The 26,911-nt window shown below is 49.8% G+C and overlaps 9 protein-coding genes across 9 annotated transcripts; 6 read left to right on the top strand and 3 right to left on the bottom strand.

Annotated features, from left to right (window-relative positions):
- On the top strand, window positions 1-1,389 carry FSUBG_7446 (sulfate transporter; the record flags this gene model as incomplete). Its single annotated transcript, XM_036685752.1, has 2 exons — window positions 1-243; window positions 310-1,389. 2 exons carry the CDS (start codon window positions 1-3, stop codon window positions 1,387-1,389), a joined length of 1,323 nt encoding a protein of 440 aa, XP_036537054.1.
- A 1,316-nt stretch (window positions 1,390-2,705) lies between these two features.
- FSUBG_7445 (forkhead box J2) lies at window positions 2,706-6,629 on the top strand (the record flags this gene model as incomplete). Its single annotated transcript, XM_036685751.1, has 1 exon — window positions 2,706-6,629. One exon carries the CDS (start codon window positions 2,706-2,708, stop codon window positions 6,627-6,629), a length of 3,924 nt encoding a protein of 1,307 aa, XP_036537053.1.
- A 1,034-nt stretch (window positions 6,630-7,663) lies between these two features.
- FSUBG_7444 (budding BOI2) lies at window positions 7,664-10,606 on the bottom strand (the record flags this gene model as incomplete). The annotated part of the gene is made up of 3 exons (XM_036685750.1): window positions 7,664-10,260; window positions 10,321-10,464; window positions 10,540-10,606. 3 exons carry the CDS (start codon window positions 10,604-10,606, stop codon window positions 7,664-7,666), a joined length of 2,808 nt encoding a protein of 935 aa, XP_036537052.1.
- A 3,356-nt stretch (window positions 10,607-13,962) lies between these two features.
- Window positions 13,963-17,656, top strand: FSUBG_7443 (uncharacterized protein; the record flags this gene model as incomplete). The annotated part of the gene is made up of 2 exons (XM_036685749.1): window positions 13,963-14,276; window positions 14,452-17,656. The coding sequence occupies 2 exons, from the start codon at window positions 13,963-13,965 to the stop codon at window positions 17,654-17,656; spliced, it is 3,519 nt and encodes a 1,172-aa protein (XP_036537051.1).
- An 882-nt stretch (window positions 17,657-18,538) lies between these two features.
- FSUBG_7442 (uncharacterized protein) lies at window positions 18,539-20,187 on the top strand (the record flags this gene model as incomplete). The annotated part of the gene is made up of 3 exons (XM_036685748.1): window positions 18,539-19,032; window positions 19,078-19,275; window positions 19,323-20,187. 3 exons carry the CDS (start codon window positions 18,539-18,541, stop codon window positions 20,185-20,187), a joined length of 1,557 nt encoding a protein of 518 aa, XP_036537050.1.
- A 240-nt stretch (window positions 20,188-20,427) lies between these two features.
- FSUBG_7441 (uncharacterized protein) lies at window positions 20,428-21,687 on the bottom strand (the record flags this gene model as incomplete). Its single annotated transcript, XM_036685747.1, has 1 exon — window positions 20,428-21,687. The coding sequence occupies one exon, from the start codon at window positions 21,685-21,687 to the stop codon at window positions 20,428-20,430; it is 1,260 nt and encodes a 419-aa protein (XP_036537049.1).
- Window positions 21,688-22,844: 1,157 nt separating this feature from the next.
- FSUBG_7440 (L-isoaspartate(D-aspartate) O-methyltransferase) lies at window positions 22,845-23,684 on the top strand (the record flags this gene model as incomplete). The annotated part of the gene is made up of 1 exon (XM_036685746.1): window positions 22,845-23,684. The coding sequence occupies one exon, from the start codon at window positions 22,845-22,847 to the stop codon at window positions 23,682-23,684; it is 840 nt and encodes a 279-aa protein (XP_036537048.1).
- A 34-nt stretch (window positions 23,685-23,718) lies between these two features.
- FSUBG_7439 (microsomal epoxide hydrolase) lies at window positions 23,719-24,696 on the bottom strand (the record flags this gene model as incomplete). Its single annotated transcript, XM_036685744.1, has 2 exons — window positions 23,719-24,522; window positions 24,646-24,696. The coding sequence occupies 2 exons, from the start codon at window positions 24,694-24,696 to the stop codon at window positions 23,719-23,721; spliced, it is 855 nt and encodes a 284-aa protein (XP_036537047.1).
- A 403-nt stretch (window positions 24,697-25,099) lies between these two features.
- On the top strand, window positions 25,100-26,227 carry FSUBG_7438 (60s ribosomal l5; the record flags this gene model as incomplete). Its single annotated transcript, XM_036685743.1, has 3 exons — window positions 25,100-25,102; window positions 25,268-25,305; window positions 25,360-26,227. The coding sequence occupies 3 exons, from the start codon at window positions 25,100-25,102 to the stop codon at window positions 26,225-26,227; spliced, it is 909 nt and encodes a 302-aa protein (XP_036537046.1).
- Window positions 26,228-26,911: the final 684 nt, after the last annotated feature.

Below are 26,911 nucleotides of genomic sequence, written 5' to 3'. Positions count from 1 at the left end.
ATGGCACCTTCGTGGGCGAATGATTTACGGCGTCTCAACCGCAACAACTTCACGACTCTACGGACAGCGCCATGGGCTGAGATATCGGGGTCACTGGGCGATCTTGGCACCTTGCTGCCTTTGATGATTGCCTTGGCCGCACAAGGATCCATCGACTTGGGAAGTACACTGGTGTTCACGGGGTTGTTCAATATCCTCACTGGCGTATTCTATGGTATTCCTTTACCTGTTCAGCCCATGAAGGTGAGTATCCGAGCAGCCTGTTCGTGCCAAATTACATCAAGGCTTACCTCATGTGTTACTGTATAGGCTATTGCCTCAGCAGCCATCCAAAATGGCTCTCCCATGGGTGTCGTCACGGCTGCAGGCCAATGGGTTGGCGCTGCCGTACTCATCATGAGTGTTACAGGTCTCCTGAAGGGAGTTGTCCGTGTTGTACCACTCCCCGTAGTAAAAGGTATTCAGTTGGGAGCAGGTCTCTCGTTGATTCTTGGTGCCAGATCTTCTCTGCTTCAGCCTCTGCACTGGGGCCACCCAGCTCTTGATAACCGTGTATGGGCTTTGATCGCCTTCCTCGTTCTAATTGGCACACAAAAGCTCTCCCGGTTCCCCTATGCATTGATCTTCTTTATACTCGCCCTTTTATTAGCCTTTATACAGGTCGCTATTTCTCACGAGAGCCTCCCGTGGCTTTATGCTTGGCACCCTCGCTTTGCCATGCCGCACTGGGTCGGAAGGGGTGATTCGCCTGCCCTGTGGATGGCCATCGGACAACTGCCTCTAACCACACTCAATTCTATCATCGCCGTCAGTGCACTATCCCAGGATCTTCTACCCGAACTTCCCACTCCCTCAGTGACATCAATCGGGATCAGCGTTGCGCTGATGAACTTGAGCAGCACCTGGTTCGGAAGTATGCCTGTCTGCCATGGTGCCGGAGGGTTGGCCGCCCAATATCGCTTCGGGGCTCGAAGCGGCTCCAGCATCATTATACTGGGAGCTTTCAAGCTAGTACTGGGGCTTATGTTTGGCGAAACTCTCGTAGATCTCTTGAAACACTACCCCAAGAGTCTTCTTGGCATCATGGTGATAGCAGCGGGTCTCGAGCTCGCTAAGGTGGGTAACAGTCTCAACCAAGGAGCCTCCGACTTATGGAACACGGCTGCAGGTCAGGGACCTCGTCGACAACGCGATCTTTCAGATGATGAACGTCTGGAGAGATGGACTGTCATGCTCATGACCACTGCTGGAATTCTCGCTTTCAGGAACGATGCTGTGGGGTTCTTTGCAGGCATGCTCTGCCATGGAGCGTATCGTCTTTCGGAACGATTGACAAAGCGACACTCGCACCGCGTATTTTCAACCGAGCATGATGCCCTGCTTCACTGATTTTTTTTTTGGCGCTTTCGCTTTATGCTACGAAGACCTTATGAATACGCATTTTGCATGGCGTTTTGTTCCTCCTCGGACGGTACGGGCATCGGCTTTGGGTGATCATCTTTGCTTTCCCAGGTAGTATGAGAACATAAAAGTATAGTCTACATCGTAGACACTAAGTTATACGCTAGTATCCGTTATAAAAAATGCTCCTAGAGTGTGTTATGTGGTGTTCGATCTGTTGGGTGTAGTTTGACCATACATTGCCGGGCTATTCATGTTAGATGATAAGCTCTGCTCAGAATATTTTGTGAAAGCGTGAGCCTCGATAGGCTTCTCAATATACTAGTCATGCGTTACAAAGAAAGAGGATGGAATGTAGCATGTATAACCTAGGTAGTTCGTGAATGTAACTCGTTGGGATGTCATTTTCAAATGTAAAAGATTGCACTACTGCGCCAACTAAATTGTCATATACGAAAATGAGAGTCCTCAGAAACGTGAATGAGATGCAACACTAGAATTGGTAAACTGAAGTCTTCGAACAAACGCGACTCATCAGGACATAAAGTGGGGCTAGATCAGAGTGACATTGAATATTAGGTAGTTATATGTTTTTTTGTTATTGAGGATTCGGCAAAATGAATAAGGACGGCGTTTGCTGACCCCAAGTATGAAAGTTGAAGCATTCCATTGTTCCTAGAGATCTCTATTTTGGTTCCTGAACAATAAGAATTAAACCTGCAACTCAGGTTAGGTATGGTTAGGTAGTAGGTTAGTAGGTGGCTGACAGCGGGGAAGGAACTCATGTACCACCATGTATGTGTACGTCTCGATCAAGGAAACCTGGAAGACGCAGCAAGGCTTTTGCCTGAGGTCACACTTACTTATCAGAGGCGTCTAACTTACAAAGGTAGGTATTCTATATCTTTCTCTACGTGCCTCTTGTTAGAACAATATCGAAGCTTGTGCCTTCAATCTTTCACACAAGTAAATGCCTGGGAGTGCAACCCAACAAGGTCATATTCGTGATTGCGACTTCCTGATTTCCCAAAGTGTACTAGCGGCGCAAAACATCGCGGTCAACCGCCAATTTAGCAAGTAAGAGGAGACTCGGGGTCCGTGAAGGAAGGAAGCCCCTCAGCTGACCTATCAAAACGTGCAGCCTTGCCCGCCCTGACCATCGCAGTTATCGCGGCTCAAAGGACCCAGAAAGCCTCGCCCGCTTGAACCTTTTATTTTCCCCGTCTCCAGCCAACGGCGATACCTTCTGGATTACACCCTGAGGTGAGGGCGAAGTGACGAAGGAGCTGGTCGCACGAGCAGCGATGACTTCGTCCATTGCTGGCCTGAATGGCCTGCAGAACAGCCTGGGTGCCGACAGAGATACCCAGGCTGTCGCATCCAGGACCGTGGCAACGACATCAACAGAAACAGAAACAGAAACAAGAACACAACCACAACCACAAAATGCGTCTTCATCAGCTGCGACGCCATCAAATGTGACTCCCACCCCATCTGCGACAAAGATGAACGCGACTTCGCATTCACCGACGAGCAACAACGAGAACCGCGATTCAAAAGTGGCTGACTCGGCAGCGGCCAAACCTCCAGCGCTTTCTGCTTCTGCTTCTGCCTCGATTCAAACTTCAAGCTCAAATTCAAACGGAAACTCTGCTGGGGTTTCTTCTTCTCCGACCGTGGCCAAGAATTTCGACTCTTCAAACTCAACTTCCACATCCACTCCCGCGCCTCCCTCGACTGCCATCATCCCAACTGCATCTGCTCCTCCCCCAACAGTCGCATTAAATCCTTCGCCCGAAGAGCCTTCGGCTGCTCTTGCGCCAAAGGTCGCAACCGCTGAACAAGAATCAGCATCTTCTGCCCCAGCAAAAGCGTCAGACTCGCGACCTTCACCATCTACGCCGCCCTTGACTCACGGCGTCCCGAGCGCTTCTCCCACAGCTGCTAATGCTACCACATCAATATCACAGCAACAGCCGGAGATGCCATCGAACACCACGGCCTCAGTCCATGTGAATGCTAACCCTGGTGATCACACCATGCTCAGTGTTTCAGCCCCTCGCGATGCGGCTGCAACATTAAATGCTGATCAAGTTCAACAATCTACACCCTTGCAGCTACAGATGCAGGCCGACAACTTGGGAGAACAGTTTGCGCCGTCGACTCCCTATGCTGCAACATCGATGCCTACCATCGACCAGCACGCTTACATGATGATGGCACTGGCTACAATGTCAGGGGCCGCCACAGCCATGTCACCACCTCCCACAGTCACACCAGCTCAAGTCACTTTGCCCAACCCGTTAGACGAGTCTTTCCAAGGCATCGCCCCGACAAATTCGACCCGCCAAGCAGATTCTCACAAGGCTCTTGAATCCTTTGCACGTATTGAATTTGCCGACAGCGTATTTCAGATGACCACCTATGCTGTCATAATTGGACGAGATCAGCGTGCACTGGAGCAGGCACGCCGTGACGAAAGACGCACGGAAGAGTATCGGCGACGCACGGAAGAGAACGTGAACCTAGGTCTCCCACCACCTTCCCCGATACATCCAGATCGAAGCAAGTTCAGCAAATCCTATGTCAGTGAAGAGGGAGGCATGCTGGGTCCCGAATCAGATAGTGGGGAAAACCCCCGACCTACAAAAAGGCGTAAGACGAGTACACAGGGATCATCACAGCACGACTTGGATGAAGCGACAGCACAAGCTCAGGAAAACATGATTTCTAACCGACAATATGTTTCTCATACGCCTGGCGCTGCAGCAGTAGATCTGGGCTCTCTGCGTCCCTCGCCATACCATGTTCCGTTCATTGGTATTCACTCACCAGGTCCAAACATTGCCTCCAAGACGAAAGCAATTTCCCGGGAGCATTTGAAGATCGCATACAATCAAGACATGGGTGTCTTCGAAGCTATACCCCTGCATAAAAATGGTTTCTTCTGTGAAGATGTGCACTACAATCGTGAAAAGCTCGTCCTGCGATGCGGCGATCGATTGCAGATCAAAGACGTCGACTTTCGGTTTCTCATCAATGGAGTTGAGAGGGGCCGAACGGGTGCCGAGGAGGATATCGAGGAAGAACCCGCCATGACCCTCAAAAAGCGACACGCGCAGGGCGGGAAAGAGATGAGTTTCGATTTCGAGTCTGCACACGGTAACGGCGAAATTCAAGACACGAGTGATGAACTGTCTGATGTGGCCAGCCCACCTGAGTCTCCTGACTTTGGTGACGGCGATGAAGATGAGGCTGAGGCCGAAGCAGAAGCTGAGGAGCCAGCAGCCATCCAAACAGTGGAGACAGTCCAAGAAAAGGAGGCCAAGGCTGAAGCTGATATGGAAGAGGAGGCAGATGGTGAAATGGATGCGGAAATGGACATGGACTTGGACATGGACATGGACATGGACATCGATGACATGACAATTGCAGGAGTAGAATCCGGATTGAAGCAGGATGGCATGCTTGATCCGCATCAAGGACATTTGATGCATCAAACACCCAAAAAGAGGGGACCTGGCAGGCCACCCAAGAATGGCATTATGTCAAAACGGGAGCAGCGGCTGCTAAAGAAGCAACAGCAAGAGATGGCCAAGAAGACCTTGCCACAGGCACCTCCAGTAGAGCCGCCGATCAAACGTAAGGTCGGACGGCCCCGAAAACATCCTTTACCGGAAGGATCCTCGGAGAGACCAGAAAAACGCAAGTACAAACCTCGCAAGCCTCGGGAGGATGGTGCTGAAGGTTCAGATGCAGAGAGGCGAGCAAGAGAAAAGAAGGAGAAAAAAGCTCGACCAAAATCCCCTCCCTTGGAGCTCAAGATCGAGGACTACACCGAAGAACAGCTCCAAAAGCCAAACAAGAACTATGGCGTACTTATCGACGAAACGCTTACCGCGGCTGGACCGGACGGTCTTACGCTCAAACAGATTTACAAGCGCATTTGTCAGAGATATCCCTGGTTCTACTTCCATACAGAAACGAAAGGTTGGGAAAGCAGTGTGCGCCATAATCTTATTGGAAATGAGGCTTTCAGAAAAGATGAGACTACGAACCTTTGGTCTCGTGTTCCAGGTGTTGAACTCGATGCTGGTAAGAAGAGAAAGGCATCGTCACCAGATCGTGCACCAACACACGCGTATGGTCAATATCCAGCTCCGTATACCTATAATGCCCAGCATATGGCACCTGGAGCTACTGGCTATCCCCCTGGCCAAGGACCTCCGGGTTATCATATGCCAACTTATGCAGCACAGCAGACGCAGCCAGGACGGCCAGCGCAGCCATATGGTGCGTCTGCATCACCACCAACGCCTGGTCAACCAGCTCCATTAGCGGTGGCATCACAACCGCCAGCGCCAGCACAGCTACCACCAGGTTACGGACCTCCGCCAGCCCCTGCGCGCCCACAGCTTGGGGTGCCCCCGCAAGGCACTTACAGCTCGCCATACGCACCACGGCCACCACCGCCAGCAAACACACTGATCAAGAGTGAGGAAGGGCACGCCAATGCTGCAGCTGTTCCTGCTGGTGCACCCCTTGCGCAGCAGCAGCAGCACCATCCCCATCCCTCAGTGCCTCTGGCTGCTGCTGCGAAGACTGTGCCTGGAACAGGACCGCCACAGGCGCAACAACAGCCTGTCACTCCTGTGAACCGCACCCCGTCGGTTTCAGCAGCGTCTCCCACAGCCCGCTATGCCATCGAGCCCAAGTTGCTCGCTGCGGTTGTCAAGCTGAAGAGTGGCCTGATCGAAAACCTTAAGAAGGCTCGTAACCCCAGAGCCGAGGGGATTGTTATGTCAGCACTCAACCGCTGCATCGGCCTTAAAAAAGAGGCGACCGAGAACGACAAAATGGAGGAGATTTGCATGAAAGGCATCCGCCAGGTTTTTGATGCCTACATGAAATCAAAGAGTCCCACACCTGGGCCCGCTTCTTCTGGTTCCCCTCCTGCTGCCGAGACGATGCCTTTCTTTGATGCCAGAGTCCTTGCGTCCATCAATGGCTTCAAGGATGTCTCGGTCAAAGCTCTCAACCCAAAACTTGGCGAAGCTAAAGCGGAGGCCGTCACGTTGTCCGCTATTGACCGAGTACTAGGCATAGCAGACGCTAGCATTGTCCCACCCCCTGGTGAGGGTGAGGCTGTTGGCAATTTCGAAGGGATCGAGCTGCACCTCATGAAATCCATTCGGCAGCTTCTTACGGGTATGAACCAGAAGGTTTGAGATCGAGATTTGATGTTGTTGCTGTTACAGTCACTGAGCTGCCACCTCTGGATTGACCAGAGTCAAGTTCAAGAATACGGCGAGGGTTAGAAAGAGGTAGTGGAATACTAGAGTAGGGTACAATGCTTTTCATGGCGTTTGGATGGTCTAACGACGAATACGACCCAGGGGCGCTGGACTTGTTTTACCAAAGCTCTACCGTCCCAAAGCAAAGGACCCTTTATGCTTTAGGGCATTCTTTTCATGATAGGGTCACATGTCGAGCCAAGAAGCTTGATCCAAAAAGGTACATGGAGTTTCTTGTTGGGGCCATTGATGCCCCTTTCTTCTCTTGTCTCATATACCTCTAGAGCAAGCGATCGTCTTATCCAATTCGATATTTCATGAACATTTTTCTGCATTCGACCCATCCGCGTGAGACTACGTGAACTTCACAGCGTAACAGCAGCACGGCCCCCCAGCTCAACCCATATTCTCTGCTCAACAGAAAGTTCTCCATCCAGTCCAGGTGGTTCTCGATTACAATAGGTTTGTGTTACTCAAATACAAAGATCTCTGTTCACATTACGACCACGAGAAAAACAAGATTTCATACCACCAGCACGTACGCCGTCCAGAGGGACGCTCATTTTCTCCAGCTCAGCAAATCATCCCTAAGACATTCATGTTTGTAAAAGTGCCAGTAACAAAAGCCGTCCTCATCATCATTGTCTCTTGTAACATGACATTCTTGTTCGTTCTTGTTCGCCTGTCTCGGCCCGTGCATATCCACTACCAAAGGGATGAGCTGAGATTCTCCTCCACTTTCCACTGCATTGCATTCCATCCACCTCTGTTTGTTTCATCACCACATCTTAATGAGATTTCCAGTTTTCCCCTGCGCCCGAGGTATCAAGTAAAAAGAAAAGGATTAAGCTTCTATATGAGAAGAGGATAAGGAAAATGTGTAAGGGAAGTTTTGTTAAGGAAAGACCAGATACGCCTCACACCAATTAAAAAGAAATTTGTAAGTAATGTCGTGTGCATGGCATCGGTCAAGCTGTCTGTGGGTTCTCTTGCTCTTTCTCGGACTCGAGGTTTGACTTGGCTTCTTCAGCCTTTTGGCCCGCGAGTTTGTCGACGCCAGAAACACCGCTGTCAGCTTCGTCGTATGAGATTCCCAGGCCGTTGGCTTCCTTTCGGGCCGTGCCAGCGTCCTCTTCGGCCCCTTCGTCGAGGTTCATCAGAGCCGGTGGACGATGACGCATCTGCTTGGCTTTAGAAAGAGAAATTGTCTTTTGCTGGTATGTCGTAGTGATGGGCTTCGTATCATCTCGGTCAATTGTCGCCTTCATCAAGGCCGCCATCCATAGACGACCTTGCTTTAGATTGGGAACAGCGAAGTAGTGAACGGTTGGCTTTGTGAAGTTCACAGCCCGGGAGAGACCAGCTCGGGGAGGAACCAGCTTGAAAATAAAGATGGAGTCATCTCCCTTCTCCAAATTGTCATCGCCATTCTGGGGCGCAGGCATTGACTGACCTCCAAGGCTTGTGATCGTAGCATGAAGACCTGTGAGTTTTTCGTTGTCCGCTGGTAGAACTCGATGAAACGAGATATCGATGAGTCCCTTTTCCTGGTCGTCATCTTCAGAGTAATAATATGCCAGCCGCCGGCCCTTGAGAACAAAGAAACGAGGCTTCCAGGTTGTCATGAGGTTGGAGCTCTTCTTCCTCATCCAACCACTATAGTCGGCATCTTTGCTTGCTTCCTTTGGCGAGATTTTGAGTAGCCCGCGGGTGTATGCGCTTGTTTCCTTCTTGCCCTTCTTGCCAGCCTTCTTGCTGACCTGGGTTACGGGAGTAGTGGGACTCTTGGCGGTGTCAGGCGATTCAAGATCGAAACTTGCTCCACCTGATGGAGTTGTCGAGCCGGTTCGCGCAGGTGAGTCGACCAAGAAATCTTTGTTCGATGAGTCCGTTGGAGTGGACGCCTTCGATCGATCAAGGCTAAGGTTATCAGATATGGCCCGCATACCCTTTCCTCCAGCCAGGGCAATGGGTTTGTTGACCATTGACGACAGCCAGTCCGAGTTGAAACCTTGATGTCTGGATGACATAGGTGAGGCGGTTGAGCGAGCGGAACTGACTGAAGTGTCCAGTTTGGTGACGGTAGGCGAAGGAACGTCGTTGGGTGGTGGCATGTTCATTGTTGATTCCGAAGCGGCTGACGCAGTTCTCCTATGAGCGCCAGACTGGATACCGTAGTACTTTTGAGCTGCCGACGAGATACCCCCTTCCGCAATAGACCCCACGCTACCAAATCTTGACTGTCGTGCCATAGCTGTGGCGCTTCTAACCCTTTGCTCTTCGGCATAGCTTGACTTTCTCGATTCAGCATTACTGTCGCGCTTTCGCAGCAAGTTTCTTTTCCTCCCATCCACCTCTGTTCCAGAGAAGTAACCGCGATCAGCGTCGACACTAGAATCCTGTGCTTCTGCTCCCGATGGGCTAAGTAAATCCTGAAGGCCAGTTGAAGAAAGGGGTCGCTGGGGGGGTTGCGAATAAGCGTTGCCTAGGGTCCAATTTCTGTCAAATGATGGTTGCTTTTTATGGGTAGTCTCGCTTCCGGGGAAAGTACCCGATGTCGCGATCCTAGGAACGGGAACGGCTGGGCTTGCGGTAGCAGGGCCAGTTTGGCGAAAGTCGGTTGACGAAGAGTGCCGACGCGAATGGTTAAATTCCCTGATCGACGCCGCGGATGGCCGCTTGATATGACTAGCGCGGTTAGAGCTCTCTTGCGCATGAGATCCTCCAAATGTTGGAGATGCCTTTGGCGTATTCTGTGATAAGGAGAGTCGCCTCGTCTGAATAGAAGTGGGCCGATTGGTTAGGGTGTTTGCTCGGCTCCGAGATCTACGGCCTTCTTCTGAACCATCGTTTCCAAAGGTTTGCGTCGTGCGTCGTGTGTCCAAGCCTTGGTTACTCACTTCATCCTGAAGTGCCTTGATCTTGTGCCAAGTCTTGAGGCGCCGGCCTACAGACCCGAGGTCGAACGCCTTGATGAACAGTGAGCTCTGATCCATACCGAGGATAACCTCACCGGATATCTCTTGGTCTCTGAAGACCTCGCAGTGGTGCTTTTCGACTCCCGACGTAAAAAGGTATTCGGCAACGTCATCGGGGGACCACGATTCGACTTCGTCTCGCGTATGAAAATCCTCCTCTTCTTCGTCAGTCTCTTCACCTTGTATGTACGATGCTCGTTGGTCGGGATGGGTGCTGCTGTATTCGCTTCCAGAATCGTTTGCTATCGCTCGGAGTCCGCTGTTGCTCGCTGGTGATCGTAAATCGGTAATGTGCTCGTCAATAACAGTGAGCGTTTCATGCAAGACAGGGCTGTCCTGATTCTGAGTCGTTAGTTGGCTCAAGGCGGGCAACACAGGTGGCTCGCTCGACACCAGTGAGGGTTCGGATTTGACGTTATTAAGAGGTAATGTCACAGGGTTCCTATTTTGTGGTTGTTGCAACTCGTTCTCTTCTTTGGTACCTGTATCAGCGATCGAGTCCTGGGCCTGTTCTTGCTGAGCAGTCTGGGCCTTTGAAGCACTGAAAGTGCTTGTGGGAATATTTCTTGAGGCTGGCCTAGTGTAAACTGCCAAGTGTCAATCAATGTTCTCGCCTGGGGTATAGAACAACGTTTTTGAGCACCGACCTTCAGGAAAGAGTCCATTATTATTGTTGACCAGATGACGGCCAAGGAACCATCCATCACCAAACTCGTCGTCTCGTTCTATGAGTTCAACTCGGTCTCCCTTCGCAAGACTGAGTTCATCGGAGCTTCGAGCCTGGAAATCATCTGCAGGGTTGAGGAACAAAATCAGTATCAGAGGTTACTATAGACAAACACCGGGAGGCCAGAGGATGAACATACGTATCACAATCAAGGTGTCGCCAACTTCTGGCTTGGACGACCCTTCGTTGGGGCCTCGTGAGGCCATGATGTGATGAAGCGATGCGCTGGGGATGGTTGAGGCGATTGCGTTGATGTCGGACGTTTGAGGCCGTGCAGGGAGGAATGGAGTGGCAGTTTAAGGGCGGTTGGAAACTCTGCGGAACCTGACGGTGGCGCGGGACCGAGCCTGATAGTTACAGCAGGTAGCCAGTCAAGAGAGAGGCTTGTCTCGAGAGTGAGGGAAATAGAACGATATCTGACTGGTACGCCATCCACCGAACCAATACTCCGTCGCCGTATTGCCAGAGCTGGGTTCGGTCGGTTCAACTCTCCACAGCGAAAGAGCTGGGGATGATGCGTACTCCGTAAGTTGGGTATAATAGCTTGAGGAGACACCAAGCCCGGCCGTGGCTGAGGTGGTGCGCTAAGGTACGAATGCTTTGCTGGGGTGGAGCAGTTGTCGCGGTTGGGGAAGAAGTGTGAGGTGGTCCCTGGACAAAGGCGAGATGTCGCCTAGGTAAGGTATCCTAGCGTGGAAGGCTGCGATTGGTGCTACCAGCAAGGGGAGGTTTTTTTTTCTAATGCAAGTGATGAAAAGACTTGGGCGAGCTAAGTATATCTTTGCAAGCCTTTAGACCAGTTTATTTTGGCACCCCGATTCTTGCTCCCTGGTGGCCAGGTCATAGAACAACATATGGCTTCGATAAAGGGTGGTAGGCGGCCAGGTCACAGCACGCCCGAAGACTCAAGGTTTTTTCGTTTTGTTCAAATATTCAATTAAGTAGGTGAGAAACTGCCGGTAATTAACGGTTCGGCAGAAGCAGAACGGGTGATGGGACAGGACTTGACTTGCTGGTGGAGGTAGTGAACACTTTATTCCATACAATGGACCCCTCCAGTCTAGTTAGTCCAGTTAGTCCTGGGGCCTCTGGGATTGGATGATGCAGTCGAGCCTTTCTTTGTAGATGCTATTTTAGGATATTATGGATGCCAGCAAAGCGGGCTCGACATGAGCGGGAGCAGGTGTCGTTGTCTTGACTCTGTAGATTGCGCTTAATGGCTTTGAGCAAGAGGGCAGCGATCACTAGCCCGACTAGTAGGTGGGATACCTAGATAAGATTATTGGAAAATAAAGTGGTTATATCCGTACACGGGTCGCGAATGCTGGCGATACAGCAAGCTGGTGATAATGCAGGGTCAGGGCCAGCTCTCAAGTCGGACAAGGCAAACAGATATGGCTGAATATTTGAGCTTATTGTTGACCGGCAGTCACGGGTACGGGCATTGCAGAGTCACCAGACTCGTTGAACACCTCAGACATATGAATGAGGTATGGGAGGAACTCGTTCTCACTATTCCCATCCGTTGACAGTATACATGACCTGACTACTTACGTGCTGTGTCATAACGTGCTCACTAGTGGCCCTAGATTCACGATGGAAATGATTTAGAAAAGCAAGGAATGCCATTGTGACTTAGCACTCTGTAGTTGTCGTGCAATCAAAGATCCTGGCACAATAATGAACTGGTTGTTCTTTATTGGTATTCAAATCAGGTACCCAGGCCCCATTGATACCCATGTCAAGCTCAATTATGACTAAAGGTATGGGTGAGAGACAGACAAACATCTTTGAGGATAGCGCAACGTTGGCATTTACTTGCTATGACAACTTACAGGTTTGTTTGATCGGTCTTGATACTTTATACTAACGTTAGCATGATCACGGGTCTCCGGAATCGTGGTAGGTGCCTGCTTTTGTGCGAGTAGAAGGTTTGTAACAAACGGAATTACATGGTTCTTGAACTCACAGGACTTTGGTTATCAACCAGCCAACCTTAGTAGGTAGATCCGGTTATTTGCCATTCACATGAGGAAATAAGGCACGGTGCAGGTCGTGTAACCTATATTTCTTCAAACTAATGTGGTTTGTGCACAACAATACTTTTGGAGGTTTGAAGCAACAGGCAACATAAGTCGTCGTCTGGTGAGAAATAGAATTCCACACGGTGCGTATATAAGCCAACGATTCGAGGCAAATAATCGGCGACGAATCCAATATTTTGGTGTACGATAATGGACAAATCCATCCTACTATGCAAGGTAGGTAGGTAGGTAGGACCTTATTAAGTTAGTTCACCAGAGTTTAGATAAACGAGAACCTAAGGTAGTCAACGCCAACGTCAATGCCAAGATCACATCACATCACATTCTCCCCGTTCTCACACATTTTTTTCAGACGAAAAAGAAGGGTCCATACCTACTAGGGGTAACTTAGTTGCGCTTAATCACATAACATGATAATGCCAAGCAACTGTCCGAGCGAAAATCACAGTAGCCTGAATTCAAATGCTGTCTTTTAATTTAGGTAAGAAGGGGAGCATCTTGAAAAGAAAGAAAACATTCAAGGGTACAAACGTCAACAATAACCATCTATTTTGGAATAAGTTCACAACGGGGGATATGGTTCATGCTGGAGGCCTGAGACATGCAGGCGCAATTGTAAACAGGTGAATAGAGACTTCCACCAAACATACCTACTGAGTTAGTAGGTATAGTACCTTAGGTACCTATCAGCCACTTGAGAACTTGAATATCGGCTGACTGCAGCTAAGGTACCTCCTCAGAACTGCAAGATGTAGGTCAGTAAGGTACCTACTATCCGTACCCTCGTAGGTATTGCGTACCTACCTTAGGTATTTGTCGTACTTTGCTCTTTCCCCCCTCATTTCTTTGTCTGTTTGTTGGTAGCTGAAGCCTTCATTCGTAAGGCCGGTCCCATGGCGCCACACAAGGTACCTTTTCCTAGGTATTTTCCTCTGTTACCTGAATAGTATTTCTGCCATGGAAGGCTTGACTGCCTGCCCTTGCACCTTTCCCATTAGCAACTTTTTAAAGTTGGGCTACTACTGTGTAGGTACCTAGGTAAGTAATAAGGTACCTAATTGTTGGCGAGGATGCCACAGGGTTTCTCCGCTTGCCTCCTACCAACAATATTCACACATCCCCCCCATCCAACCATCCTACCTACGCAGCTACGGACACTCAACCCTCTGATACGTCTGTTGCTCTTCATATCGAACTTTCTTCGACCTCAAACTTCTTCCACCGCAGGCTGTGCTATTGTGTTGATTTTGCTCGTCGAGCTGCGCTGACAGCATCGCTACTTGTCTTGTCTTGACTTCACTCACCTCAACCACTTCGCTCTCGATGTTGATTCACGACCCTCGCTGCCTTGATCGTGCGAACTCACTTCGCTGAACCATGATTGACTTTGCGGCACTCTACTTCAAAAAACGGCGACGTTGAAGCATGATTTCAAGTGGTGTTCCGCGCCCAGGTTTCGCAGCAACTCTATATCGTGACCCAGATCTTCATACAAAAAGACACTATACATCTGTGAAATGCCACATACCTCAAAGTCGAATCAGTCACGGGCTATCCCTTCACCCGATGCTCAACAGATCGCTTCCTCCAACCAAACTGTCAATTTCCTTCTTGGTGGTCGCGCTCGCTCATGGATGACAGGGGACCCATCCGCAACAACCAACCCTACTAGACTTACTCCAGTAGCCTCCAGTAATTCCCGGCAACGGAACAAAAAGAGAAAGGTGTCTGACGCTGCTCCCCCAACCCAGAACGACAATGACATACATCGCGATAATCACCCGATCGAGCAATCATTCGAACCGCAACCAGGTGCCGGAGAACCAGCAAGGTATATGATCTTCCCCTAACTAAAGACCCCTTCCCATCCTCTCAGGCATGTTGTTTTGCCAAGCAACAGATTCTCGGCTGCGTCTCGTAGCCTTGCATCTCCTTCTAGGATTTGCACTATCGCCACCAACGTTGACGTTGCTTGCATTCTCCAACATTTCTGACTCGGTTCATAGAGCTTCGACCGTCCTACCCTCTCCGGCGCTGACCGACGCACCGAGCCCGAATGTCTCGAATCAAACCGACTGCACTAATCCCGATCCAAGCGCTCACGTAGGAAGCGCAGGGCCTGGGGGGCCAGTCTCTGACAGTAACATGAACCAAAGCGACTCGACACACGTCGCGACTAATACCAGCTACCCAAGCTCTACAGCCGCCATCTCCCTGCAGCCCAGGGACTCTATGCCACAGCAAAACTACGTCACTCAAGCGACAATTCAACCTACGGCGACAGGTCCTACGTTGGCTGATCAGGCTCCTCAGGCAACAGCCTCGCCGCGTTCCCACATCGAAATACGCCCTCAAAGTCCAGGAGTGCCTCTAGAATCGAACTCGAGGCAGCATATTAGACCACCCACCGCTATTGATCATCAAGCAAAACGCCCGCGGGTCCAAGAAGCAATAAGTCCGGGAAATTCTAGGGACCGAAATATCTGTCTAAAATGGTCCAACTCGATCGACCACCGCATGGCACAAGCTGCCCATGCCGGGCTGCTGAATGAAACAGTTGAAAAACCGCGATACAGGATCTTGGCGGAAGCATGCCAGAACGAGGATTTCTTCTACATTGCTTTTCACCAGGCACTTTGTGCTTGGTCGTTAAATAGAGGGCCTATTCATGCGCTCTTCCATGGATTAGTGCAGCCAAACCTGCTGGATGCTGCCTTTGACGTAGCGCAAACCATTCTTAGGAAGAATGAACATATGTCCCATGCACATCTGCAATGGTTTGCCAACTTTCCCAGTACCATCGCCGAGTTCTCAAGGGTTTTCCCCAATACAGAAGCGGCTAGAGACATTTCTGCATTTCTCATCCAGCTGGCAACAATCTGGCATTCGCTCTCACAAAATGTTCAGGCACGAAAGTATCCTTTGCTCGCATCCGAGCTAATATTCGTCCTACGCTGCAGGGCCAAAGGTCTACAGTCTATGCTGTTCACCATGAGCCGCAGGAGCCTTGGCGTAAATGACGGTCCCGTGGCAGCTGCGATGAATGACATTTTTGATCAGGATAGGGTGGACGAAGCTGCATATGAGGCTCACGGTGCGCCCCCTGAAACTCTCAAGCGCGCCAGGGAGGCAATTGCGATGAAATATCGGGACCTCGTTATGTCGGCGGCGCAACGAGCAACATCCAGTATGTTTCCCCAGGATTCGCTTTCTGTTTTGACAAACTACTCACTCTTACGGCCAAAAGCTGCAGGCTCGAGTGCTCATATAGCTGCACAACGTGGAATCCAATCGCTACCGCCTACAGCAACTAACCCGTCCTATCCCGTGCATACCGCACCTGCTTCATCTCCTCCTCTCCCCTCGCATTTTGATGCATTCGCTGTTAGGCCTTCAGTAGGCGACCCAAGGGTGATAAGCCCGGGGTCTGTAATCAACCACCCAGCTTCGACAGGCAACAGTGTCAGCGGGATGCAGGGACAGCGACGACCAAATCACCTCCACATCCAAACTGATGCTGCAACATCGTCGCCTCATTTTGCCACTGCCTACCAGTCTCCCCAGTTACCACAGCATCCATTACCCAGGTCATCAAGCGCTGGGTCGCTCCCGATACTACCAAACCGCGGGTCTCCTGTTACGACTAACACTCCTATCATTCCATCAAATGGCCCATCGCGAACGGCTATTTTACCGCCGAATAATCCTCTATTACAACGACGAGCAGCCTCGTTTGCGCATCCATCCCAGACGCTTCCTACCCCTTACGGGACATACACCGAAAACCAAGCACCGCAACACCAGCTGGCAGGAACGCCGCAAGTCTCTAGTCCAGTTTCGCAGATGAGCCCTCATCATCATGGCCAGCCTATCCAGTCCCCGCAGTTTCAAATGGCATACAATCAATTAAACCCGCCTCGCAGGGCATCTACATCTCAATATAACATGATGTCAACTCCACCAGCCCATGTTTATTCCGCTCAGCCGATTGGGCCACGAAATCCAGCATACCAAGTACCGGTCGCTAGCTATCCGCATTCACTGGCTGGCCCGGTCCAGCAAATACCGGAAGCCGAGTATCCAGCTAGCCCGTATGGCTATGGCTCACTTCAAGTCGGGTTGCAGCACGTCGGTGTACGCAGTCCCAGGCGTGTTCCCTTGATTCCTGGCAAAATTCGACATTATCAATTTGTCAGACAGCTAGTATACCAACCCTTAGCCCTTGAGCCTCAAAGGGGACTGCGGTCTTTGTCTTTCAACGTGACAAAAGAACAGATACAAAAGTTAGCAAAGAAAATCGAGGGCATTGGTCTTCCATTTTGCTACTATTCCGAGGGCTCTCGTCGTTACCGGCTGCGTATGATTGTGCAGCCCGAGACACAAGTTGAACCATCCGAGTCAGATTGGGTGATGTCTGCAACATGCTGGCCTAGCCATATTTTCTTTGACCTGAATTCGAAGTCCCTTGAGCTGCGACGAAAACAACATTTTCATAAAGATCAACCGCTGGAGTTGACAGATTTCTTAGTTGAGGGTGAGAACAAGATGACCATCAGCTATCCTGCTGTTGAACAGAATTCCAAGCCGGGGTATAAGCATTTTATGGCGATTGAGATAGTGGAGACAATGAGCCATGGGGCGATTACCGACCTTATACAGTCGCGGCACTTCCCAGCAGAGGAAACGAGGCACAAGATAATACGTCGCTTGCGTCCCTCGGATTCAGACGACATCATCGTCCAGGACGAGACTCTGCCAATCTCCTTGGCAGACCCTTTCAGTAAGCAGAGGGTTGCGATTCCTGTCAGGGGCGGTCAATGCAAGCACTTGGAATGTTTTGATCTAGAAACGTTCTTGGGGACCAGAAGCGGAAAAGAGCCTCAAAAAGGAGGCGGCCCGCAGCAACAGGGGGAGGAACCTTCGTTGGTGGACAGATGGGGTTGTCCAATATGCGGACTCGATGCACGTCCTATCAGTCTCTTGGTGGATGATTATCTCGCGGCAGTTAGGCGCTCGCTGATTAGCAATGGTGACACTCGGACAAGAAACATCAAAGTGGCTCCCGATGGTGCGTGGTCTGCAGTATGGGAGCCGGAGGAGTCTGATGACGATTCACCAGCACCACAACCTAAAGGTCCGGTTAATGGGCATACTAGCAGGCAACCAAGGCCACCCCCGACACCAGTCATCGACATATCGGATGATGAATAGAGTCTTTGGGTGTTCTTGGTGGGAATGGGATATTTTTTGGGGGGGGTTTCGTTCCTGTGCGTGGCGTTCTGGAAACAAGTGCTATCGGCATCTTAACAAGATTGCTTTTTGAAAATAGATACCTTTTTTTTGGGAGGGGGGTTAGGTCTGGCCGCAACAATCCAGAGCTGGATGGTTAGGGAGGGCACTCCTCGATAAAGGCGAGAGGTGCACTTATTGCTCATTATATATGTCCGTGTGTATATGAAACTGATCAAGATTGCTATTGAATTCGAGCGCTTCGTAGATGGAGCATAAATCTCATTCATCGTCATTCTTCTCTGACAGAAATGATGATATGGGACTTGGTGAAAATGGTCAACTCTACCTTTGACCACCTAGGTACTAACCTGAGGTACCACACAAAGTATGAGTACAGGTATTCACTCTGTCCCGCCGGAGCATTTTCGGGCTAATCTTTATCCCGGTTGCGCCACTGTAATGATTGATAGACGGCTTCTGTGAACGACAAGCGAGCTGAATTGAGTCTCAGGATTACAAGTTGGCTTGGAGCTACTCGAATTCAATTGTTACTGATAAATGTCACCATGGTCGGTAGAAATCCCAGTCCACCTCGCCGACAACGAGCATGCGCTCCTTGCGCCAGAGTCAAAGCAAAATGCCACTTCCGGGAAGGGAATCTGGAGAAGCATATTTGCGATAGGTACTATATCTCTTAGTCTATGTCTACCCATGATTGTTTGATAGTAACAGAGTAAGGTGTGAGACCATGAAGAAGGACTGCTCCCCGCAGGATACGAGGGGCCTGAGAAGACCTCGCAGAATCAACCACGTAAACGGGTATGACGATGCGAACATGTATGAGACGTAAAGCTGATTACGATGAACATTATAACTCCCGAAGAGCAAGAACAAGTCATCACTATGGACACAATTACTTCGCCAGAGCTTACTGCTTTAAGCCATAGAAACCGAGCACAGCAGCCGGGCCGAGACAGCGATAACAACCAGCAAGTACTGGGATATGACAAGTCTTCCAGGAATTCAGCCCAGACAAATACAATTTCAGATAGAGGCACTTCGCAGCCTCCTTTTGGGCTATCATGGCCACAAGCAGCTCAAGTTCTTAGCCTCTTCCATGAAGAGTTCACCTCACAGTTCCCCTTCGTGACAGTCGGGAGTCATCACACTGCAGAATCACTGCACAAAAGCAGCCCATTTCTATTTCGTGCTATAATGATTGCTGCTGCGCCATTATCTGAAGCCGAGGTGGCCAAGGCAAGACGCAGCATACTCGCATATCTGAGCTTTAGGGTAATGGTTGAAGAAGATAAGACCTTGGACATACTGCAGGGTGTACTGGTGATTATTGCTTGGTAGGTTGATATCATGGTGGTGGAATTCATGCTGATGATTCATAGGGCGCACAGGTGTCACATCGACAACAGTCAGGTCACCAATCTGGCGTATCTTGCCCTTGGGTATGCACATAACTTGGGTGTTACCCAAGATATGTCATCGGCTCAAACAATGAGCTCAGGAACATCTAACAATGAACAAATGACAAACCTGTTGGGGGAAATACGAGCTGTTCTCGGACTTTATTGCGTTCTCTCAATGTGAGTCTACCAGTAACCAGTATTTCTTATCTAACAAGAGCTTCCAGTATTTCAACGAGACAATCACGACGAAACCCTCTCGACATACCCTACATGGAGACTTATCTCAAGATTGTCTCCCAAGCACAGGCAACCTCATCTGATCATTCAATAGAGTATATTGTTCGGTTCGTTCAGATGGGTGAGAGACTTTCAAGAAGCTTTGGCAAGCCACATGAGCGCCCGCTGTTAAGCCCATATGCTGTCCTTCTCGAAGGAACTGGAAGTCGTTTTCGCAATGACCTGAGTCGTCTAGCAGAGTCAGCCCCCAATGGCAATATCGAAACATACGGTCAGATGTTTGAGCTTTACCGTCTGTATCTCCTAGTGCGTCTCTTTGAGCCAGCAATTATCGTGGCATGCCACCCTGATGAGGGCGTTCCTCAATTCGTCTATCTTTTGACATGCTTAAGCAACTGCCTTGACGCAATGCAGTCTTTTTTCGACATTCTCCTTGGCTCGCCCGTTGATCTGCTATTACGCCGTTCAATACTCACATACGACCAAATTATATATGTCATGTTACAAGCTGCAAACCTACTTCTAGTTGAGATTCCTGACTGGAATACTCGGTCGATTCGACAGACGCTGGATCTCACCAACATACTAGATCAGATGGTGTCACGTTATGAAGCAGCCGAACGATTGAGCAGGGCAGCGGTGAGACGATTCGTCTTTTCAACACTTGAGGAAGAGTCTCCGGACGACATGACTAGTACATCGAAACTGGCAAAGGAAATACGCTGGCTAAAATGTTGGCTCGAGTCCAGATTTCAGGGACTGTGGGGAGATGTTGGGGAAGATACATATCAGGATGTATTGAAACCGACTTGGTCTCTAGGGCTCTTGGAAGAAATGCCATGGAAGGTCTAAAATCTCTGATTTACCTTTCACTGTAGCCTGTCCTGTGCAGACCACTGGGCTCTAAAGACGTGCCTATGATCTCATTAATGCATGGACGAGTGGCGGTTAAAGTGAACATCAGAATGCAGGGTATCATAGTTGATCTTGAAGAAAAAAAGCTTTAGAAAACACCATCATAACTCCTATAAGATGCCACGATCAGCCACACATATCTTACAACCGCGCCAAATATCCGGCAATACAATGACTCTATCGCTCATGATCTTCCACATATGCCTCATCGTCAGATTCGTCGTCAGTGAAAGTAATCTCAGGTTTGTCAGTATCATAACCTCTAAAAGTATCTTCCTCGGAGATCTCGGACTGTTCATCACTTGACCATGCAAAGCTATCTCCTTCGGACAGTTCAGACTCTTCGACATCATCATCGAAAAGCCCCTTGACGAGCAAGTCCCAACAATCAGGATCAGCCATGTCAAGGCCCTCAACCCTGACACGCCATTTATCCAGGATATTGCCCTCTTCATCATATGGCTCTCGTCTCATCCAGCCGGTCCACAAGGCAATGATCTTTGAGGCAGTCATAGCGTCGACCTTGAACCACTCGTGGTGGCGAACGTTGCAAGCTGGGCATGCTTTTTCTCGCTTCCTTTGATTCCAGAGCTGAGCATGTACAATTCTCTCAACCTTGACGTAGTGCTCGGCCGGAAACTCACCGAGCACTTTCGCGTCGTAGCCGCACCTGTATTTCCAATCTTGCATGCGCTTTCTGACGTTTTGAGAAAAGCCAATCTTGATATAGGGATGCGCGTCGTGGTAGCTCTCAGGATAGGTATAGAGGTAGATGTTGCCTCCATTCTTTGTCTCCTGCTCCTTCAATGAGCTAAGGAGTAGCTTTTTCATCGCTTTATTAGTCTCTAGGGTCGAGCGGGGACGGGAGAAGTCTTCGAACTCATGTGAGGCTTTGGGGCTCTTAGGCGAAAGTAGTTTGGGTTGTAAGAGCTTTGGGGACGGTTTTGTTGGAGTGGAAGGGGACGACTGAGGTCTGCGACGGGGAGTTGGAGTAGTTATAGGTGTATTGCTCTTGAATTGAATTTTTGGTTGCGATGAAATGACAGCAGTGGTTGGTGACATATTATCTGTTTCTTTCTCGGGTTTGAGATTATCTTCCTTGTCTTCATTCTTGATAAGCACCACTTTAAGGGACTTAAAGACTGTCTCCCACTCTGCCAAACGAGCAGGGCCTTTTTCTTGATGGGTATGCTGACACATGATCAAGTAAGAGACTTCTTGGAGTGTGGCCTGAGCAGCAGAAAAGCTTCCACGAGTAATGACTTTCTCCAAGAGACAAGTGATGAGGGCCGAGTTGGCTTTGCTGATTGGATTCAGGCAACGAGCATTCTTCTTCGTCAAGGCATGGCATTTTTTCACGTCAGTATTGATGTTGAGTAGCTCGCAGAGGGAGGCAGTAGTAGTTGGCCAAGAAATGTTGGAAGTGGTAGGGGTCATATTGGACATTCCCAGAAGCTGAGCTTCGAGCTTACTGGGATAGAGCTGCAAGAAGGAAAGGCTGGAGATGGTTTCTATGCCAACATGACGCTTGTAGTGCAGGTATATAACCTGATGAGGGTATCTCTAGGCGCCCGCGCCTCTTGGGGGCAGTGTCTGCGAGGAGGGCCTCCAATGTTTCTACTACTGCACGATGTGTCTGCCTCACAGACGGTGGTCGTGAAAACAGGCCGGGGAGGACTTCAGCTGGGTGGAGTCTGAGTAGAGAGATTTTGGACGATATGATGTTCTTGGTGAGGGGAGTTATGATCTATTGCTTTCCCTTATATAGTTCTTTCCGTCTGTGATAGTCTGATTTCCCACCTCACTTACAACGCACATTCAGTCATGGCAAGAGCATCACTGACATACTGACCTCTCTCTACCTTGGCCCAAATCACAACTGAGGCTTCAGAGGGCGGCTGCCTCCAGTCTGAGGGATAAAGAGCCAGGCCAGCGAGTGTGCCATTCCAAGGTATGGATGTTGGGAGATACTGACTAGTTTATGCAGTTGGTTCTACTACCCTTGTCTCGAAACCTCTGCGCCCCCTGCGAGTCGTATCATCAAGGGTCACGAGGCATCCGAGGGCGCTTCGAGTCATATCGAGTCGTCGTTCCCTTTCTAAAATTGGTATATTTCTCAAATGCGCAATACCACTTATGGGGCGTTCGTCAGTGATACTGAAGATATTGGTGGCATCTGGATCGCATCACAGCCACGCGGACGGGCCGTTGCGAGTTGTGGGGATAGTTCCCCTAGCATGTCGTCACTTCTGCAGAAGCGACCTGGATTGAATCATCATCCCTATGAATGACTTGGAGGGAGCTGATATGGAGATAGAATCGCCCTTGTCTAATTGAATTATGGTGATTCGCAGTTGTAACTGATGGACAAGTTGAGAGGTGATGAGGAGCCAATCAACGAGAATACTAGACAGGTACGGAGTACTAAGGCATACAACAGTAATCGGTGTAACAACACTCCGCTTCTGTCAACTAAGAACATATCTCACGACTGACTCTCAGAAGCACAAAGATAGCCCCATCTGTTGAATCGGTCTGTATTGGCTGATTCCCCCACAACTTCACAATTCTGATTAGGTACAAACACTCTCGTCATGCCTGCGACCGAAAGTCAATCAGATGCCGCTCAGCGCATGTACACTGAACGAGCAACCAACTATGAGGATTCTTGGCACCCCGACTACAGCAAGCGATTCATGGAACTTGTTCCCATCAAACCGGGCGATCGCGTTCTCGACCTCGCTTGTGGAACTGGCCTGGAGGCTGTCATTGCAGCAAGGCACGTCGGCGATGACGGTATTGTCATCGGTGTCGACATAACTGAAGCGATGCTCTCGGAAGCACGCAAGAAGCTGGATCACGACGAAGCATTGCATCGTCGCTTGAAACTTGTACGACACAGCGTCACTGACTTGACCGGTTGTCCAAATGTAGACAGGGACAGCTTTGATCTCATTCTATGCTCAAATGCCTTTGTTCTGTTCGAAAATCCGCAGGAAGTTGTCGCCCATTGGCGGGAGTATCTCAAGCCAGGCGGCACAGTTGCTATCGATATTACCCACGAGTATAACCTTCGCTCAGGCCTGCTATTAGAGAAAGTCGCTCGCCGATTGGGCATGCCATTCCCCTCCAACCGAAGCTGGATCCAGTCTAAAGAGTCTTTTAGTGAGTTATTGGAAAGTTGTGGTTTTGTGGTTGAAATGGTTGGGACTTTGGAAAAGGTCGTTGGGCTCGGCTCGATGTATCTAGGTCTCGACAAGGCAGATGAGCAGTTTGACTACGTTGTCAATGGCCCTATGACTGCCTCGATTGTAACGGAAGAGTTGAGAGTTCAAGGGAGAGAATATTTCAAAGAGGAATGGCACAATGCTGCAGTTGATGGCAAGGTCGAGGTATCTGATATACTCTACGTCTATATCGCCAGCAAGGCTTGATATACGAGTGTTCCCGAATGTCCTTGAATCTATCTCACATTTTTGCCTTGACTTTCTGAACCTTTCGTTCAATGGATATCCTTGGATGATCACCAGCGAGCTTCAGCCCAGTCACTCTCTCCAGCTCATCAACGGCCTCGAATGCTCGACCAAGGTTCACTTTTACTGTTTGCAGTCCTTGTTTGCGTGCTTCCTTCAAATTCTCCCCGATATCATCGAGAAAAATCACATCCTCTGCCTTGATACCGACCTTCCAGTTCAAGCTTTTCCCCCGAGGTGAATAAGCATTGGCTTTCGCGAATTCGTTCACTCGGTCGAGAGCCAGCTTATAAATGGCCGGATCTGGCTTTCGCATTCCAACATGAGCGGAAGAAATGAAGATATCAAATATCTGCCGCACAGGCTCGTCAAAGAAATGGTCCACCTGGAGTTTGTGTCCAGGCGGAAAGATGACCGTATTACTCAGAGCGGCGAGAATGAATCGCCCGTCCTCCTTCAGCTTTCTCAATGCTGGGAACATCCATGGGTCGGGGTTATTAGACACGGTCATCATCTCGTTGAAAAGCCATTCTCCATCGATCGAGGGAACAGGAGGGGTTTCCTTTGGGAGACTGGGATTTTTGTTTTGCTCCCGCCTGTAGAAGGCCTCCCATCTGATGGGATCATGGAGGTCTCGGCTGAAGCCCTTGAAGAACTCTTCATTCATTTCGATTTCTCCTTTTTCCAAACGATGCCAGAAGCCATTGGGCGCAGTGCTGGATATTGAATAGTTGACCCACCCTGGAGGGATCCCAAGGCTTAACTCATAATCGAGGATTGCTTGGAAAGGGGAAACGACCTGGAGGAGTCAGTAACCATGTATGTGGAATAGTTGACTAGGTATATGTCTGGAGTTGAGGCGCCCAGAGGATTGAGAAGCAAAGTGCAATCGGCGGTAAACACTATGTCTCGAATCACTTACACAAACACCCCCGATGTCAAACAACAGAACTTTAGGCTTAGACTCTGACATTATATCCGGTTTGACAAATGGAAAGGGTTAGCTTTATTAAACGCGACCAGACAGTGAATATAAGAATCTGAAATATGTAAGAACTCAACCATCTAACTACTGCTTGACGTATTCTTGCCATCTTCTATCCCAACAACGACTCCACCGAGGCTTGGGGTATCCGAGGAGCCTCGGCAGATCCCCCATCTAGGTTGGCGTCTGGGAGACGAGATAAGATAAGATAAGATAAGATAAGCCCACTGGCACGTGACCGGCTATGTCTCGTCCCCAACCCAGGTCCGGACTGGATTGATTAGGGCTATGATAATATCCCCCACCATTGAGAATTTACGGCTTATTCCTCTCTCAGCACCAACTTTCCAAACTTCAACACTCAAGTCGTCGTTGAGCAAATACCGTCAAGATGGTAAGTTGAGGCCTATCGCAAGGGAGTATCTTCGCTGAAGAACTCCCTTGGTGTTTTTTCATTTACGGTAGAAATGCCAATTGCTCTGAAAGAGTCACCGCAAGTTGCTTCGGAAGGAGAAGAGCATCTGAAGCGCAAATTGCTGACTCGGGGATTTTGTGACAGGTTTTCCACAAGTTGGTGAAGAACAGCGCGTACTACAGGTGAGTTCACACTGAGTTTCTCTCCACCTAGAGAAATTGCTGACAATCTCGTAGCCGCTACCAGACCAAGTACAAGCGCCGCCAGCAGGGCAAGACCGATTACTACGCCCGAAAGCGCCTCATCACCCAGGCCAAGAACAAGTACAATGCTCCCAAGTACCGCCTGGTCGTCCGCTTCACCAACAAGGACATTATCTGCCAGATCGTGACCTCTGAGATTTCTGGCGACAAGGTCTTCGTCTCTGCCTACTCGCACGAGCTCAAGGCCTACGGTATCGAGCACGGTCTCACCAACTGGGCCGCCGCTTACGCTACCGGTCTCCTCATCGCCCGCCGTGCCCTCAAGAAGCTCGGCCTCGACGAGGACTTCACTGGTGTCGAGGAGGCTGACGGTGAGTTCAAGCTCACTGAGGCCGCCGAGACCGACGATGGCGAGCGCCGTCCCTTCAAGGTCTTCCTCGATGTTGGTCTGAAGCGAACCTCCACTGGTGCCCGTGTCTTCGGTGCCATGAAGGGCGCCTCTGACGGTGGCATCCTTGTCCCCCACTCCGAGAAGCGATTCCCCGGTTACGACATGGAGACCAAGGAGCTCGATGCCGACACCCTCCGAAACTACATCTTCGGTGGCCACGTTGCTGAGTACATGGAGACCCTCGCCGACGACGATGAGGAGCGTTTCCGCAGTCAGTTCCAGAAGTACGTCGACGACGACGTCGAGGCTGAGGGTCTTGAGGACCTCTACACTGAGGCTCACGCCGCCATCCGTGAGGACCCTTTCAAGAAGGCCGACAGCGATGCTCCTAAGAAGACCAAGGAGGAGTGGAAGGAGATCTCCAAGAAGTACAAGACCAAGAAGCTCACCAAGGAGGAGAAGGAGCAGCGCGTACAGGAGCGCATCCAGGAGCTTCTCCAGCAGGAGTAAAAAGTTGCTTTATCTCATCAGGTCACGGGCATTTGAGGATTGTTAACCTTGGCATTGGGTTTGGAGTTTCGAGGAAAGGAAAGGTCCGTAAACAGGATCACATGAATGAATTACCAAAAAGATACCTTCCAGCCAAATTCCATAGTTGTGGTGAACGGGCATCTCATTACTTCAACTGTCTAATGCTTGCCATGCGTAGTCCTCGTGTTTTATATGATACGTGTGTGCGTGCGGAAATCGAGAGCAACCCTTACCCTTGGTGGGCCTAGCGTAGCAGCTGCAGGATTAGTGCGAGTCTTATTTTTCAGGGCTGAATCTTGGCCATGAACCTCAGCACCACAATGCTGTTGAGAGGGCTCTTGTGGTTGTACGACACGGTCAGCACTTGACATGACTGTCCGCATTTGGCGTTGTTGCGTATCGGTTAGCCGAAGAAGAAAATGGAACGCATTCGACTTCGTGTAATAATCTTGTAAAATCTCGAAGTTAACGTCTAATAGAGTTGATACCGGCACCGTTGGCCGTATAAGGTTCCTTCCGGATATCTCGGATTTCCTGTTAACTATGTGTAGTATCGCACTTACTGAGGTATTCGGAATTTGATTGTGACGAAAACTAGATTGACTGGCTGCTCCATTGCTCGGAAAAGAGCCAATTTCAGAGAGGTCTATTCGGAAATGGTCA

The sequence above is a fragment of the Fusarium subglutinans genome (genome assembly GCF_013396075.1).
Source record: "Fusarium subglutinans strain NRRL 66333 chromosome Unknown NRRL66333_c0000095, whole genome shotgun sequence".
In the NCBI taxonomy this organism is placed as follows: domain Eukaryota; kingdom Fungi; phylum Ascomycota; class Sordariomycetes; order Hypocreales; family Nectriaceae; genus Fusarium; species Fusarium subglutinans.
Note: the sequence above shows the minus strand (reverse complement) of the source record. Positions and strands in the feature narration are given on the sequence as shown.